At 38.2% G+C, this 17,573-nt stretch overlaps 1 protein-coding gene across 1 annotated transcript in view; it reads right to left on the bottom strand.

The window, feature by feature from the left end:
• The window catches only part of LOC117290971 (probable G-protein coupled receptor No9), a 31,605-nt gene extending 18,562 nt beyond the window's left edge, over nucleotides 1–13,043 (bottom strand). Inside the window, exons 1-2 of the mRNA XM_033772560.1 lie at nucleotides 12,571–13,043; nucleotides 10,596–11,395 (exon numbers count right to left, since the gene is read on the bottom strand). Of these exons, the coding sequence (XP_033628451.1) occupies nucleotides 10,596–11,168 (573 nt within the window). The 5' untranslated portion in view covers nucleotides 11,169–11,395; nucleotides 12,571–13,043. The remainder of the gene's footprint in view (nucleotides 1–10,595; nucleotides 11,396–12,570) is intronic.
• Nucleotides 13,044–17,573: the final 4,530 nt, after the last annotated feature.

The following is a 17,573-nucleotide window of genomic DNA, read 5'->3' as shown; positions in this document are numbered from 1 at the left end:
ATTACATTACTATTTAAAATTGCCTAAATCTTACACAGAAAACTGAGAGGGAGAAGTACGGTACACTCCTATAGGGAGGAGAACAGTTACTCAAAATTAATTAATTAAACATATGAGTAAAACATTACAATCAAAATTAAAATGGCATATAAACTATTACACTCTAAAACGGAGATTATTTAGAAAATAGTTCACTCTCAATGGGAGGGATTTAAAGTCAATCCAAAGGACCGCAGTCAGGGACCAATCCACTTCATGCACCAAAATAAAACAGTGGCACTGAAAAATTAAATGTTTACCCCTAAATCAAAAATGGACCGGTCTCAAACTGCAATCCCCCAGACCAATCTTTTAATAAAAGCATGGCAAGAATATCGACACAAACATTAACCTCCAAAAGATTTCACGTAGGGAGTAACAAAAACAAATGCAAACAAAACAAATACTAGGCCAAATTGAAGTAAAAAGAAAAAAAGAAAAAAAAAAGCTGATTAAGACAAACATTTAAAATCAAACATGGCACGAAAACATAAATAGATACAAAATAAACTGGATATGCTGGGCAGGCATGAGAGAAAACAAAAAGTTTAGTGACTATCATTCCACTTCTTAGTCATGTATATAAGAGGGCTTGTTTGGCATCGCTTGGTCTTGCAGATGGGTACACTTGACAAGAGCATTTTCATAGCTCAAGTACTCTCTGCCCATCATTATCTTACAGGCTCTACGTTGGATTTTTTCTAGCATGGCACTTTCCCCAGAAGTGAGGCCTCATCTTTAGGGTTACCTGCATTAACACCTGGAGGAGGGTTGATGGTCGTATATTTCTTGTCCATTGTCATGATTTTGATGTGTTTGTACCATTCAGCTGGATTTGATTTCTTGTGTTGCTGTACTCGATTCTTGTAGTAGTGTTCCCTGTTTTGTTTAATTGCTCGGCGTACCTTATTACGAAGCTGTTTCCATTTTGAAGAGCGGTGTTCGGTGTGGAATAGTTGCTGTCTTTGGAGGATGAGGCTTTTTGTGTATGCAGTTATCCATGGTTTATCCTTTGAGTGGACCTTGATTGTCTTTGTCGGGACGTGAGTGTTAATGGCCTCCTGCAGAATAGCATAAAATGCTGTGCATTTATCTGTAGCACTTGATTTGCTATAAACCTCCTCCCAGTCACGGTTAGCAATCCATGAACCAAAGTCACGGATTGATGAGTCCTTCATGGGTCGGACGACTCCATACATATGGAGCAGCAGCAGTAAAATACACATGCAGTCTATATAGACGGTGCGATTTTCGGCAAAGAGGTTCTCTGAGGAAGAGCGTATAGGGAACGCAGTGCGGACCTAATGGAAGTAGTATGTCAGATATGTATGAGGTTGACTGGTGAGCAAGGGATCTAAAGACATGTAAACAAAGTTTGAAATAATTCGTATGTGAAAATTCTTGCATCGCATATAAACATTCACATTGGTTGCGAGACGCCCCTTGGGCTACCATAGCTAACAAGCTCACAGCTTTCTTCTTGGATTGCCGTCGAAATAAGCCCCATATATACACCCTTCACTAACACGTCTACAACAAATTAATGGAAAACTGATGGCTCTGTCCAATTCAGTGATACTCAACAAGACTTACTATTGCCATGAGATACGTCAAATTGTAAAAGTGCTTTTCCTTTTATAGGATTTACGTCATGGTATAATTACACCAAGTTCGTTTGTTGTTGCCATACTGACAGTGTGGTAATTGCAATCATTTGTTGTTGTTTTCACTAAGCCAACAGCGGAAACACCTAATTGGGGATTTTTTTGTATTAATAATTCAAATATCCGGAGAAGCTGTTATTGCTATTTATTTTAGGAGGGATTACCAAAAACGTATCCCTTCCCTAAGTCACAATCTACGTCATATTCTCTTCACAACCAAGATTGCTTGACCACGCAACAATCCGGTCGGGTCGTATGCAGTAGACTTCACCCAAAAGTATAATCTGCAACTCATATTGCCACAATTAAGACTCTGTATTAGAGCAGATACAGTAATCAACCCCACAGAAGCTATGAATCGACCTGGAAGTAACACGGCATGTAACTATTAAAACAACACATTCCGTTGGTCATCACGCGAGCCTGGAATTTAATTTCAATTTGTAATTACATATTGTTGTCAATGATTTGAGTTTCACAGTTACTGAGTCCCATTCAAAATTGGCTTCAATCAACTGTTAACTTGCCTTGGCTTTTGAACCAATAAACAGAAACCCTTACTGTTTAAAGGCAAAGTTTATCTTTTTATGGAACGGTTCTCTTGCTACTTTATGACCATTACATTTCAAAAGGTGGTAGCAATTTTGAGATATTGCGGAAAATCCGGAGCGGTTATAATAATGTCCACACAGGAAGACTAATCAGTAATCTTAGTACACAATGAGAAACTTAAAGACACTAGATACAACTGGTAATTGTAAAGGACTAGTCTTCACAGTTGGTGTATGTCAACATATGCATCAAAAAATAAACCTGTGAAAATTTGAACTCAATTGGTCATCAAAGTTGCGAGATAATAATGGAAGAAGAAAACACCCTTGTCACACGAAGTTGTGTGCGTTTAATAGATGGTTGATTTCGAGACCTCGAGTGCTAAATCTGAGTTCTGAGTTCTAAAATTGTATCTCACAATGTTTTATATATACCATTAACCTCTCCCCATTACTCATGACCAAGTAAGGTTTTATGCTAATAATTGTTTTGAGTAGTTACTAATAGTGTCCACTGCCTTTAAGTACTTCTCAAATTCAAATTCTCCAAAATATTTTGGGATCCTGGTTTTTCCTGATAGCCACATTACTTCGAAGTGAAATGGTATTTAAAATGGGTTTAAAATACTATCGAAAGCTGATTCACTTATCCAAGTAAATTGTTATTGACGTACGTTTTAAAAGTGATTACCAAACGTATATACATTCCCTTTACGTCAAGTCACCATAAACTAATTGACTTTACGGAGTTCACTCTGACCTCAAGAAACGCAATCTTCTATTGATTGAGATTTTACACAAGCAATCCCACATGATAACTCAAATAATTGATTTTTCACAGTCACTGAATCCTATTTGGAAATATATTCATTCAACCGGTTAATTTGCATCTGCATTAGCAACAAAAACAAATAGACCTCGTTTTTTAATAGTATTTGTTGTGTAGGCCTTAGACATACTAGTTGGACTAACTGAATTTTCTGTGAAGTCTGCTTTGGACTCGTACCCAACCACCGTGTTCTGCTGTCGTCCCCACGGACGAACAACACCGCAGAGGTGTGTTTTGCCAAGTTTGTAAATATCGCGATATTGGCTTGGGAGTGGAATACGATCTTGACAGTGCCTCCTTGCTTGGCTGATACTTTGTAATGCTTGGTGATGGCTAACTTCCGCTAGTGGCTAATACAAAGTGTGTTGTTCATCCCTTCGACAAAATGAAAGTGGTTATTTTATATCGAGGAGTTCTTGTGTACAAAAACAGATTTAGTATTTGGTGTCGCATTCCTTCGAGTTCTTTTCGCTATAAGCCCCTATAAGTATTGCATTACATAGCGATGGAACCTTGGTGTATTCTTAGTGTGATATGACATTATTTTCGGAGATATCATGGTGGATAAATGTTGTGTCCATACGACTTAATAAAGACACTGGACACCTTTGGCAATTGTCAAAGACCAGTCTTCTCACTTGGTGAAAAGTAAAGTGATGCTTGGTGATGCATAAAGTAACAAATCTGTGAAAACTGAACATCCACCCTTGATGCACAAATGTGTGTGCTTTTAAGAAGGCTTACTGACTTACGAAGGTGATGCTAAGTAACCCCTTCCCACTGAAATGAATTCATATTCGAGAAAACAACATCTGACAAGTTAAAACAAGAAAATTGAAAAATGTGGATCAATCTTGCCACACAATCCTGATAAAATCCCAGTTGATATAAAACAAAACAAATAATAATAATAAAACAGCAACAACTTGTATGTAATATGTTTGTTTTTATTTATGTTGTGATGTCTATACATGTAGTCGCTTTACCAACTTTGCACAGCATAATTGAGTCAATATTGAAGAGCAGACGTAGAAATTTGACTGTAATTGGCAGCTTCAAATTGCCGCAAGGCAGTTGTTAGAAAATCCAATTCAAGTCAAATCACGACCACCTTTATCAAACAGTTGGAACAAGTTGCAATTCAGAAATCGTTAAAGCCTAGCCAATACAATCCAATAATGCGATGAATTCATCATGTTAAGGGAATCACCTTTGTCGGAACAAAGTATTGGTTTAGACCTATTCAGGGTTGAACTGCACTTTCAATTTGTATTGTATAACTTGTTTTATTGACCAAGATTACCAAAGCAAATGTTTCAATTTGTCATTGGAGCACAACCATTTATAATAAAATAAAATATAAAAAAACTTAAAAAAAAAAAAAAAAAAATCGGTGGAAGTATTCTTATGCATTCCAACCGGAACCTGCCGAGACTTTCACTATAAGTTTTAGTATACCTCATTGACTGTAATAATATCATCATCATTAAAGACAATAGACACTATTGGTAATTGTCAAAGACCAGTCTTTTCACTTGGTGTGTCTCAAGATTATGCACAAAATAACAAACCTCTGAAAATTTGAGCTCAATTGGTTATTGAAGTTACGAGATAATAATGAAATAAAAAACACCCTAGTCACACGAAGTGTGTGTGCTTTCAGATGCTTGATTTCGAGACCTCCATTCTAAACTTGGGGTCTCGAAATCAAACTCGCGGAAAATTACTTCTTTCTCGAAAACTACGTCAATTCAGAGGGAGCCGTTTCTCACAATGTTTTATACTATCAACCTCTCCCCATTAAAGTACCAAGTAAGGTTTTATGCTAATAATTATTTTGAGTTATTACCAATAGTGTCCACTGCCTTTAAGTCAAACCAGCACTGCATTTTTGATGGATTTTGATTGATCTTTAGGGTTAGTTTAGATAAGCCCCCACACGCTTAAAGCCAGTGGACACTATTGGTAATTGTCAAAGACTAGCCTTCACAGTTGGTGTATCTCAACATATGCATGAAATAACAAACCTGTGAAAGTTTGAGTTCAATTGGTCATCAAAGTTGCGAGATAATAATGAAAGAAGAAAACAACCTAGTCACACGAAGTTCTGTGCGTTTAGATGGTTGATTTTGAAACCTCAAATTCTAAACTTGAGGTCTCGAAATCAAATACGCGGAAAATTACTTCTTTCTCGAAAACTACGTCATTTCAGAGGGAGCCGTTTCTCACAATGTCTTATACCACCAAACTCTCCCCATTACTCGTTACCAAGTAAGGTTTTATGCTAATAATTATTTTGAGTGATTACCAATAGTGTCCACTGCCTTAAAGTCAAACCAGCACTGCATTTTTGATGGATTTTGATTGATCTTTAGGGTTAGTTTAGATAAGCCCCCACACGCTTAACAACCTAGAATAATCTATAACACTTTACGTTGAGCAGTTTCTCCAGTAAACAACTTTAAGTGATCGTGTTTATATTGATACTTTGTGCAAGCAAAATAACCACCCTGCATTTATTTATAACATAAACATTACAGGCACTGGACCTTTTTGGTAATTATTCAAAACAATTATTAGCATAAAACACTTATTTGGGAACGAGCAACGGAGAGCTGTTGATATAAAAAATTGTGAGAAACGGCTCCCTCTGAGGAAATTTTTAAGAAAGAGGTATGTTCCCACCCAATAAAAAGACTTCAGGCCTTTTTATAGGCATCTGAAACGCACAAACTTGTAAAACAAGGGTGTTTTTTCTTTCATTATTATTCTCTTGCAACTTCGATGACCAACTGAGGCAGATTTTCACATTGTTATCTTATGCATGCTGTGATCACAAAGTGAGAACACTGGTCTTTGACAGTTCCAAGGTATCCAGTGCCATTGAGTTATAGTCTCACACGCATTCAATATATATTGTATGAATTCCTCCTGCAATTATAGAGAGTGTTATTACAAAATCGCTCCATCATCAAGATGATAAATGGCCCCTTGAGCCACCTTTGAAACAAGTGTTGTTTCGTCCACAGCCTATTTGTCTGAAGAGAGAAAGGACACACTCTATGATTTGGCTAGTACCGGTTCTGGTGAATTACTGCACATTCTCCACATATCGAGATGTACACGTGCAGGTGACTGAGCAGCAATGATTTACATGAAGTGAGCCCCCCCCCCCTGATGATGTTACCCATATCCATATTGAAGTTTACTCTTAAAAATACTAATAGTTGGTGCGTCGCGAACATCCTGTGATAGTTTGTTCCATTCTGCAAAGGATCTTGGGAGGAAGGAGACTTTTTTAACAGTGTTGGTTTGCAGTAGGCTTGATGAAGGCAGGTTGCAGCCTGTTGTCTAGTCATTATGGATACACTTTTAAAGTTCAGGCCAATATGGATGTTTTTCATTCGAGCTGCTGCTATGTTTATGTTCTTAGCTATTCTTCTTAAGACGAATATTTTCACTTTGCTCAGGGTCACTACAAGGCAAAGTGCATTTTGGCTAGTTATGTAAACATGGATATTCCTTATTATTATTAATATGTGAGATTTATCATACACTTAAAGACAGTGGACACTATTGGCAATTTGAGCTCAATAGGTCGTCGAACTTGCGAGATAATAATGACAGAAAAAAACACCCTTGTCACACGAAGTTGTGTGCGTTTAGATGGTTGATTTCGAGACCTCGCTTGAGGTCTCGAAATCAAATTCGTGGAAAATAACTTCTTTCTCGAAAACTATTGCACTTCAGAGGGAGCCGCGTTTCTCACAATGTTTTATACCATCAGCCTCACCCCATTACTCGCTTCCAAGTAAGGTTTTATGCTAATAATTATTTTGACAATTACCGATAGTGTCCACTGCCTTTAACTGGCGTGCTGGGGCTGAGTGTTTATAGCCTACAGAAATAAAGTTCTTGTGGCTGCGTCAATGTAATGTGGATTCGACTTTTCGTTTCAGCCCTCGTGCCCTCGATGAGCATGACACTTAAAAAGAGGTGTTATCATTTGCGCGCATGAAAATATGTGAGACTGGAAAATCCTTGACTGTGACAGAATATATTTGTATCTGCAGTGGAATTGTTTCGCCATGATACCGTTTCAGTTAAAGGGTCTGCCTCCCTCGATTTCACACATATAGTCCTAACCTTGGACTAGTCCTAGGGCTCTGAGTTATTTTTTTTATAAAACTTAAGTAAGACTAGTCACCATATTGGTCACCTATTGGTCATGTTCCCTGTTTCCAGTAACAGTAATGAGTGCTACATTCATTGCGCAAACATGGCACCAGATTATTGTTTTGTCCAGCCTCAGTTTGGTTATAGGCCTACAATGAGTTCGTGGATTGGAGTAAAACCAAGATGGCAACCCCATTATAAAGGTCTATTTAAGACGAGTAACTCGTCCTAATTCAAGACAAGACTAATATCATACATTTTAAGAACGAAAACTGTGACATCAAAGTACTGCAATTATCCCCAGCAATTTGAGAATCTGAGAAGCGTTACTGATAGTAACGCTTCTCAGATTGTGTATACCAATTTCAGATTAGTCTTCATGCACGGACAGGCGCTCCAGATTTTCGGAAATATTATGTAAAAACCTACAACTCTTTTCAATGAAACTTCCACAGAACAGTTCCATGGTATCATTTTCTACAACATGATTGAAACAAACACTTGGTCCCGAACTACCAAACATAAACAAGACAACAATTGATTTGTCATCGTTTCAGATTATCATCATTTTAACGTGGAGTTTTATTACAGCAAGGTAAATCCGACAGCTTAAAAATCAGCACCGTATCTTAAAGTTCAGTAGTCAGGGACGCACAAGTTAAAATCAGTCTTTAGAACGATAGTACCCCACTAACACATTCTTATCTAAATAACCACACAGCATTTGCCAAAGCATACATTACTTTCCTTTAACCATACTTACTCATATGGCGTTTATATTCTTGCATGGGCACTGCCGAGTAAATGGAGTGGACGAAGTAGAACTAAATACATTAGTGGTGAAGATTGTTCTTGATTTTACGTCCTGCAGCACTGATTGATCGTTGCCTCCTGAAAGAACTTTTCCGATCAATAAGTTTCTCTAGATATTGGTCTGATCCACCGACGGCTATGAGGACTATCGGGAACCAGGCTTCCCCTGCACAATGTAACATCATTACAGGTTGCACTTATTAGGTTCCGAAGTTGGTGTGCCCGATATGACGGAAGCACGTCACGAAATTATGTTTGGGGCTACATTTAGGTCAGGCTACATTTTAGGGCTCGGGCTACATTTCGGTGCCGCACAACCGGCGGCAAACAGATTGATAACGTGCAATATTCTGAGAACACCGAAAGAGAATTGTGTAACCGTTTATGCCGTTGAGCCCATATTGAGTCATTATTTGGGAAATGTGAATTCTGCATGAGATTTGGAGTAACTTTCTAGCAACCACTCGATAATCATATATAACTCGTTCTTATAATAGCGTATTTGAATAGAACAAATCAGTGAAAATGTTTGTCCTCTGGTAATTTCTTCAATCAAATGTAATAGTGCAAATTGGCAAGCATAAATATAAGAAAGTTAAAGAGACTTGGTCAACATCTTGGAATCACTGTAACTAATTTTATCAGATGTTAAGGCCTACAGTATGTGTGTTTATGCCTGTATGCTTCGTTCTTGAAAGGGCGAGGGCATGAAGGCTTTTTCTCCTTGGTAAAGGGCACCCTAGGAATTGGAATTGTAAGTTTCTTCTGTGTAGCGTTTCAAGGGCACAGAGGCAATGACCATGGGGCACAGAGGCAATCTACCAGGCCTGTGCTGCAACCAACCCACTATTGAAATGGTGTACCTGGAGAATTTGAATGTCCATGGTCTACTCCACAGCCACCCATTCATAACTGGTTGACAATCCAATGCATAAGAATTAAGTAGTAGAGTACCATTTGATTCATTATGAACAGTTTGCCTTACAAATTATTACCTAAAATTTACGAAGGAAATAGTGTATGATTTCGAAAAAAAAAAAAAAAAAAAAAACTTAACCTTTTATAGCAAAGCATCCGACAGAGAATACAAACAAAGGAAATTAATTTACAAAACTGTCTGCCGCGAAAACAGGGTCAAACAGGGAAACAGGGAAAACAGGGTTCGAGAAATACAATAAAAGATTCAGTCTGTCTAGTTAACCCATTTACTTGCTTTGGTGACAATAAAATGTTGCCATACTATTCCCATGCGGTTTAGTCTTCAATCAAAATAGTCATAATTTCATTCATAGATACAATAAATATTTTATTATATAAACCATAAACGAATAAGCATTCACATAAAAGCACAGAATGCAGTTTGTTTTACACAAGCGTCAGTAATTGCCTCGTGGAAAAAGTACACTTCCAATGAACACATATCAGGCCGTTGCAATGTTCATCAAGTTAGGCTTTTGAACAACTCATGCTTCGCCATGACATTTTGTTTGCGTTCATGTTAGCTGTTCCGGCTGATAAATTACAACGGGGAAATCTTAGGAACATTGGTATGGCTGTATGTGTTATGAACTCTCACCTAGTTACTGCACGCGCGCTGGCCGTAATTCTTTAGAAACAAGGGAGAAAAGTCAATCATTAATAATTTATCATCCGTCATCACAATCATCTATCGTACAAATTAAGTTAGATTTTCTCTTTTAAACGTTTGTTTATAGGTTATCGTGCCTCCCCCAGAGGTGTGAGTTCTTTATTTTGTTGGTATTGTGTCACTCATTGTTTATTGTTTGTTTTGCATTGTATTTTGTTGTATAATAATTGTCTTTTAGATATAGTGATCTTGTTTGCGTTTTAGTCATCCCCAAGCTTTCGATTGTTTTTGGTTGAAAATATTTTGTTTTGCCTTGACATTTTTAAAGCTTGAACAAATAAGTGAATAATATAAATAAATGACTAGATGATAGACAAATTGTCAGTATCACCATTTGTATTGTGACGTCACACTTGACTTAGCAGCTACGATTGAATTTGCAGTTAAGATCAATCCTAGCTCTTTGTGAAACTCATCCCCTGAAGTATATCGTCACTCCTGAGGAGTTTTACAGCTCTTTCGGCCAACTTGGCTGAAATGAACGAACAATAAATCACCCCGTGACGAGAAACACTTAAAGCTAAAAGGGCTTGCTAATGGACGCGTACAAGTGCATTGAACCATCTTGAACCCAAACTCACAGGTTGGACACCAACATGAAATTTTGATGAGTGAACGCACAAACTCTGAGAAAAATCTCCAATCAGTGGTGCATGTACTTCTAAATCCCACTCCTTCAGCAGAGGGCTTTGTTGGATAATTGCATTTTTAATTGAAATAGCGAAGAAACTTTTGCCGTCTCATGGGGGCCCTTGTGATGTGCTGATACTCTGGAGGCAATCGCAGATGTACTTTAAAGCTTTTCAAAATACACTAAAAGTCATAACCATATAACTATTTAAAAAATAATCTTTTAGCATGCATTTCAATCTTACCTGTTTTCGTATAGCTCTGTAAATAAATCCATACAGCACCAGCATCACAGTGAATGGAACAAAAATGACCACTAGACAGTTAAAAGCCATGTACTTCATGTCGATGACCTGCATGAAGATACACCGCGGGACCTCCGGCTCTCCTCTGTTCCATCCAACTACCGGAAGAAAACCAACAATCCCGGCCAGGATCCACGACCCAACGATGGTCGCGAGAGCCCGTCGTGTCGTCATGATTGCCGGGTACTTCAATGGGAAGGCCACGGCGATGTACCGGTCCACCGTGACCCCGATCAGGCTGAAGGTTGAGGTGGCACACAGCCACAATAAGAAAGTCAGCATGATCAGACAGCCGTAGAAGTTATGAGGTTGCCCCTCCCCCGTGAGGAGAGCAAAGGGCACACCCACGAGTCCAACTAAAAAGTCCGCGATCGCCAGCGAGACGATAAAGTAATTAGTGACCGTCTGGAGACGCGATGACCGGGCGTAGGCCACCAGGACTAAACTGTTACCAACCACTGCTGTGATTGCGATGACAATCTCCGCTAGGAAATATGGTACGCTGACTTGCATGATGCTTGTTATGCTTCAAGCCGACTTTGAAAAAACACCCCAAATTGTGCCTGCCGATTTATACTCAGTTCATCTTTGCAGATCAGAGTAAACCGAACTTGGATGTGGTACCAGTGATACCAAAGAGCAATGAAATGAAGGAGTGACAACCAGACCCACTATCTTACAGCCTCTCAAGGCGTTGAAACATCCCATGGCAGGCCTCGAACGCAATAACGCACGTACATCTGAAATCAAATAAACATATTGTTTTGCCAAATTGAGGGCCCAATTGCTGTATCATATCAAATTCACCATTAAGCCCAGCGTTTGTGACCGTAACTTGAGATTAATCAAATAAAAGAGCTTCATGGTTATCTTGTACAAAATCTATTGGGACAAAAATTTGACTAGTGCCACGTCAAATTATAGTTCCAATATTGATCCCATGACAGATCTTTGAATGACAATACCAATATATTGTTTCCTATACATTGAATAGATTGATTTTCGCATTAGTAGAACATTCGTTCCAATACTTTTTATTTCGTTTTGATTAAACACACCACGCAAACAAGTCGTGTCAATATCATCAAACAAAGAGTAACGCTTATTTTTAGCCCCAGGAGAACTTGATTTATTTATAGATTTGTAACTATTATTATCAAAAGGTATTCATCACGAATTCACTACTACTGTAACTTGTTGTTCGTTCGTACAAAATGATGTTTACCATTTACGTATTATACAAAGCTGGATATGGCAAATCTTCGAAGGACATGACTGGCGGGGGGGGGGGGGGCTTGTACACCTAGGTCAATCAGTCAACCAATTAGTCAATCAGTCAACCAATCAAGGCACCAATGCATAAAGCTAATAACATAAAGTCAATACAAATACGATTTGAAGTAATTATGCCTGTGCCATATAGGTAGGCCTGTGCTTGGACCAGAAAATCATCAAAGATCTGTAGGGGGCTAGAAAAATAAAGTAAAGATCCAAGAAATACATCTCTGAAATGTTGGTATTAACACTGGTGCCAAATGAAACCCCCCATTCTCCTCCACCCCGCCCCCCTAAAAAATCCTTAACAAAACGAACAAACAAACATTAAAAAAACAGAAAACAACAACAACAACAAACAAACAAACAACAAACAAACAAACAAACAAACAAACAAACAAACAAACAAACAAACAAACAAACAAACAAACAAACAAACAAACAAACAAACAAACGATCAAACACCCTCCAAAAACCCAACCTCCAGAAAGGAAGAAAAGGGAATACCAAACTAACAAAACAAACGAGCAAACAAAAACAACAACAACAACATAAAAACCAAAACAAAACAGAACAAGACCAAAAGCACAATAATAAAAAACATATAACACGTTTTTAACTTAGGTTTAATCATCCTTACCTTAAAGCGTTTACTATAATTTTCCACACATCATCGTGAGAAAACGAGGTCCAAAAATGACTAGTTACAAGGAGTCCTTGGAACAGAAGATGTATCCCGAGACACAATTCCAGTCTGCTCTTCTCAATCTACAAGAGTCAATTGGTTAGTGACTCTACTACCGAAACCCTATACGGAGAAGCTCTTCCCGTAGTAGTGTCCACATAATCCTCTCATCATTGGCTAACGTTGTCGACTACATTTCCCCAGTGATGTTCGAGGTTGAAAAGGATACGAAGGATGCTATCAGTCCAAACCATCAGCAGAATAACCAAAGGGGTCGACCAAATTAAATGCCGATTTCGTCGAAAGTCTTTAAGCTAGGGTATCGTTGAATCGAACGAGGGAAGGTGTCGTATAGTAACACCCGACAGTATAGTGCATGAGTTGGGGAAAAACCAGACATGGAGCTGTAACCAGTTGGTTGTTGATCTGTACACGGTCCGTATTTTAATTTTATTTTGACGCGATGTCAAAACTAGTCTTTCTTTCTGACGTTCTTAGTCGACGGCTATGAAGGAGGTCATACAAAACGTCACATTTTATAGTGAATGAGTTAGGAACATTCCAGACTTGTGGAGCTGTAACCAGTTGGTCGTTGACGTGTGCACAGTCCGTATTTTGATGCAACATCAAAACACTTATTGGTCTCTATTCCAGACGCTATAGACGGGAATTGTTGGTACCCGTCTCAATCCATCATCACCTCAATGGCAATGAAGGAGGACAGATTTGACCTTGGTAACCCGTTACGGCATACGTGACTTTCACTAAATGCGATCTCACTATACCCTTCGCTCTACGGAGGTTGACTTGCAGTAAGCGGAGAAGTCACCCGGGTGCATTGTTTTATTCCTCTGTAGTAAAGAAGTGCCATCTAAAAAAAATCCTGATTCTGTTTTGAAGGATTCCCTTTTCTGAATCGATTTTGAAGAAAAAAATGATTCTCTCTATTGGAGAGCACTTCGGCAGAAACAATGTTGATGTACAGAAACAAAAAAATGCTCCCGGGCTAGGCCTACGTGTGAGCATTGTGGTAATGTAATCGAAGTTGGATGTGCTTTAGACACATGAATCGTGCAGTGGTTGTTGTTCACACTGAATGATGTCATAAATCATTGACTTTATAAACACTTAGTGAGTTGAAGAGTTCATCCGTTTGGAATATGTTGATGAATGATTCTTGAATGTTATACTATCTTGCTTATTGTTCTTACTGTATTTATAATACACACTATAAACAGCTGCTAGACTAAACTCAATGTATAGCTAACCGTTCGGTTGTACGATACTTTGAATCAACATAATCAATCTGTAAGGTGGTTATGGAAAGAGATGTCAGTTTTTATCCCCCAAAATGTGAATCTTAGAAACGTTTTAAAGTGTCACTGGAAACGTACGTGACTCAGGTTGCGTCTGCCAACTATGGATTATTCTTCATGCATGCGTGCACATAATCGCTGTGGATTTTCGGCACTACTCAAAAACTCAAAAACGGCGACCATTTTTCGGAATTTTTTTTTCAGTTTTTATCCCCCCCCCCCCCAAAAAAAAAGGGGCATGATGAAAAAGAATAAGATACATTTTTTAAGTGCATACGTGTCTCAAGTTGTGTATTCCAACTCTGGACTATTCTTCCTGCATGCGTCCACACCTTTCGCACAGGATTTTCGCCCCTACTCAAAAACGCGACCTTTTTTTTGACACCCCCCCCGAAAAAAAGTATGAAGTTCAGGTACGTGACACAGACTGTGTATTCCAACTATGGATTATTCTTCCTGCGTGCACGTGCACAATCGCTCCCGATTGTCGGTGATATCTAAAGAAAATGTGACATTTTGGAATGAAGTGCTCTCATCTTAGTTTATTGTTTGAGTTACATCTACATTTATATAGTATTAAAACAGTCGAGCGGTTCTCGGAACCAACATGTGTTTACTTTGCCGTTAATGCATAATTATGAAGGAAAGCAGAAGGAAAGCAGAAAGAAAGTGGTATTTTGGCAACGACTTAAGGCCTTATACATACAATTTGAGTCCAAGTGCATTTTCTTTCGAGCATCGTGTTCATGACTTCGAGAACAGATTAATTTTCAGTTGGTCTAGACTTCGAGTTAACCTTTATAACCTTTGGTCACTTTAGACAGCTTGTGTTGAAAATGATGACCCGAATTAACCCATATTATAGACTATAGAACATGAAGTTCCTATGGGTTGCTATGAGAGTATTTTCAGCCCCTTTACCAGATCACAAGGTTAATAAATAAACACCAAGTGTACTATTACATCGTACTGCATTGAAGAGTTTCCCCAAGTATCAGTAGTTGGTGAGAGTTTCATAATCAGATGAATATTCTAGACTAAGTTGGTCGGTTACATTTTGAATTGTCAATAATTGAAGTTTGCCTTTAAAAAGTATGTCCTATTGCTAAAGAAAAACGTTTTTAAAATACCCTGGCCACTAAACCAGATACTAAACTCAACTTTTGTAAATAATATGCAAACCTTAAAGGTAGTGGACACTATTGGTAATTACTCAAAATAATGATTAGCGTGAAACCTTACTTGGTGACAAGTAATGGGGAGAGGTTGATGGTATAAAACATGTGAGAAACAGCTCCCTCTGAAGAGGAGTACTTGAGAAAGAAGTAATTTTCCACGAATTTGATTTCGAGAACTTAGATTAGACTTTGAAGTCTCGAAATCAAGGATATTAAAGCACACAACTTCGTGTGACAAGTAGACTTGTAGACAAGTCGTTAAATCGGCCCCACGCGCTGAGATAGTGCTCCCCCGAGATCACTGCTCTCGCGCGAACTGATTAATGAGGAGTCAAAATCGGGGAGCCATCAGTTCGCGCGAGAGCAGTGATCTCGCGAGAGCACTATCTCAGCGCGAGGGGGCCGATTTAACGACTTGTCCACAAGTCTATGTGACAAGGGGTGTTTTTTTTTTTATTATTATCTCGCAACTTCGATGACCGATTGAGCCCAAATTGTCACAGGTTTGTTATTTTGTGCATAGTTAAGATACAGCAAGTGAGAAGACTGGTCTTTGACAATTACCAATCATGTGAGTGTCCAGTGTCTTTAAAAGAAATAAAACAATCAAAGAGGTTCATAAAACGCTGAAGGTGTTGTGGTTTTGAAAACAACAAATCACACCTCACTTTTTGTAGCATATACTGTTTTATGCCAAATATGTCACAAAGTGGAGATGAGATCAGCAAATTACCAAATGCGGAGAAATCAATCAGCGTTCCTTAAAATTAATGACAACCCAAATCAATCCAGATTATTATAGCAATTTCATTTCATGTGAATAATTTGATAGCCTGACAGCCTCTTTTCTTGTCATTTATTGGAAATAGGTCACTCGCTTCTTATAAGGCTGGTAAATAAACACCAATTCTGGCTGCTCGAAAGGAGCTTTAAATTAAACAGAGGGAAAAGAAAGTCTTGCATTGTCACAAAAGTCTCCGAGAGTTCGACCCTTTCATTCATATTTTATTACTTCGCTCCATCCCTCCATTCGCCGACTTCATCATTTCTTTGACTGCATTTATTATTAAATTTTCTGCTGCATTCAACCCTAACTTGTTCATACCTTTTGGCTCTGTAATGTCAAATTTGGTTCTGTGACTGTATTAATGTTAACAAGATCGAGGATTTATTTTAGTTTTTGTGAGAGGCTTTTTTCAACCCCATCCCATACTCATTCATTCATTCATTCATTTGCTCATTTTATATATTTTTGGGTTCTGATCAGTTTTGTGACTGTTCTAATTTTGAAAAAGATTGAGTAGTTATGATTTATGACAGAGGCCATTAACTATTTACTATTAGGTCTCGAAATCAATCGTCTAAAAGCACACAACTTCGTGTGACAAGGGTTTTTATTTTATTTCATTCATATCTCGCAACTTCGCCCTTTTAAAACTTGGGATATTGTAGGTACCAACTATCAATGTGTCAAAGTATTATTTAAAAACGGAACATGTTGTTGGAACACTAAATCCCAGACGCAGCATAAAGTTCGTATAAGTGAATTGTGATTACGCCTTTCCCATTCCGGGGGGACGCTGAACCCGACTTGACTTGTAATTAGTCAATCACATAATATACACCCGGTCTTAGGCCTTTCCCAATTTGGATGGGTGGTCGGTTAATCAAATCACGTCGTGGTTTCTACATTATACAGTCAACTATAAGAGGTACCATATTTTTTTTTCCTGGCACCCCTATCACGATCTTTTGAGGGGAGGCAAGATTATCCGAGCATAGAGAAAGTGTGAAGATCCCAGATCTGTTTTGCTATTTTTAGATTCTCTATAGAACCTTTATTTCATTTATTAATTCTGTGTGTGATGTCAGGAACCCTAAAGAAAGAGCTTAACTTAATCACCTAGGCCTACACATAGCCACGAACGAAACGGAGAGAAAAGCATTTGTAGTGTGATACCCCCTCTGTTGACTTCAAAATTTAAATGATTTTGATTCAACACAAAATATGATAGAGGGCGCAATCTTACTGCAAGTTCCAGCTAGCTTGGAAATGAATTTGGTTTAATGTATTTGGCAGACCTAATGGCAGCATCTTATTTTGACAGGGTCAGTTGGTCGCTTGGTCGGGGGAAGTCATTCTAAGCCGATTCTATTTAAAATTGTGTATTTTCCTTTTGAGTTTGTAAAAATGTTTTCCAGCTTTCCATAAATATATAAGTAAACAATTACATACATCAACTCGTTAAACGCAGTGGACACTATTGGTAATTACTCAAAATAATTATCTGCATATAAAACCACACTTGGTAACGAGTATTGGGGAGAGGTTGATAGTATAAAACATTGTGAGAAACGGCTCCCTCTGAAGTGACGTAGTTTTCGAGAAAGAAGTGATTTTCCACGAATTTGATTTCGAGACCTCAAGTTTAGAATTTGAGGTCTCAAAATCAATCATCTAAAA

The sequence above is a fragment of the Asterias rubens genome, chromosome 5 (assembly GCF_902459465.1).
Source record: "Asterias rubens chromosome 5, eAstRub1.3, whole genome shotgun sequence".
Classification (NCBI taxonomy): domain Eukaryota; kingdom Metazoa; phylum Echinodermata; class Asteroidea; order Forcipulatida; family Asteriidae; genus Asterias; species Asterias rubens.
The sequence above is the reverse complement of the archived record's forward strand: the minus strand, read 5'-3'. Positions and strand labels throughout refer to the sequence as shown.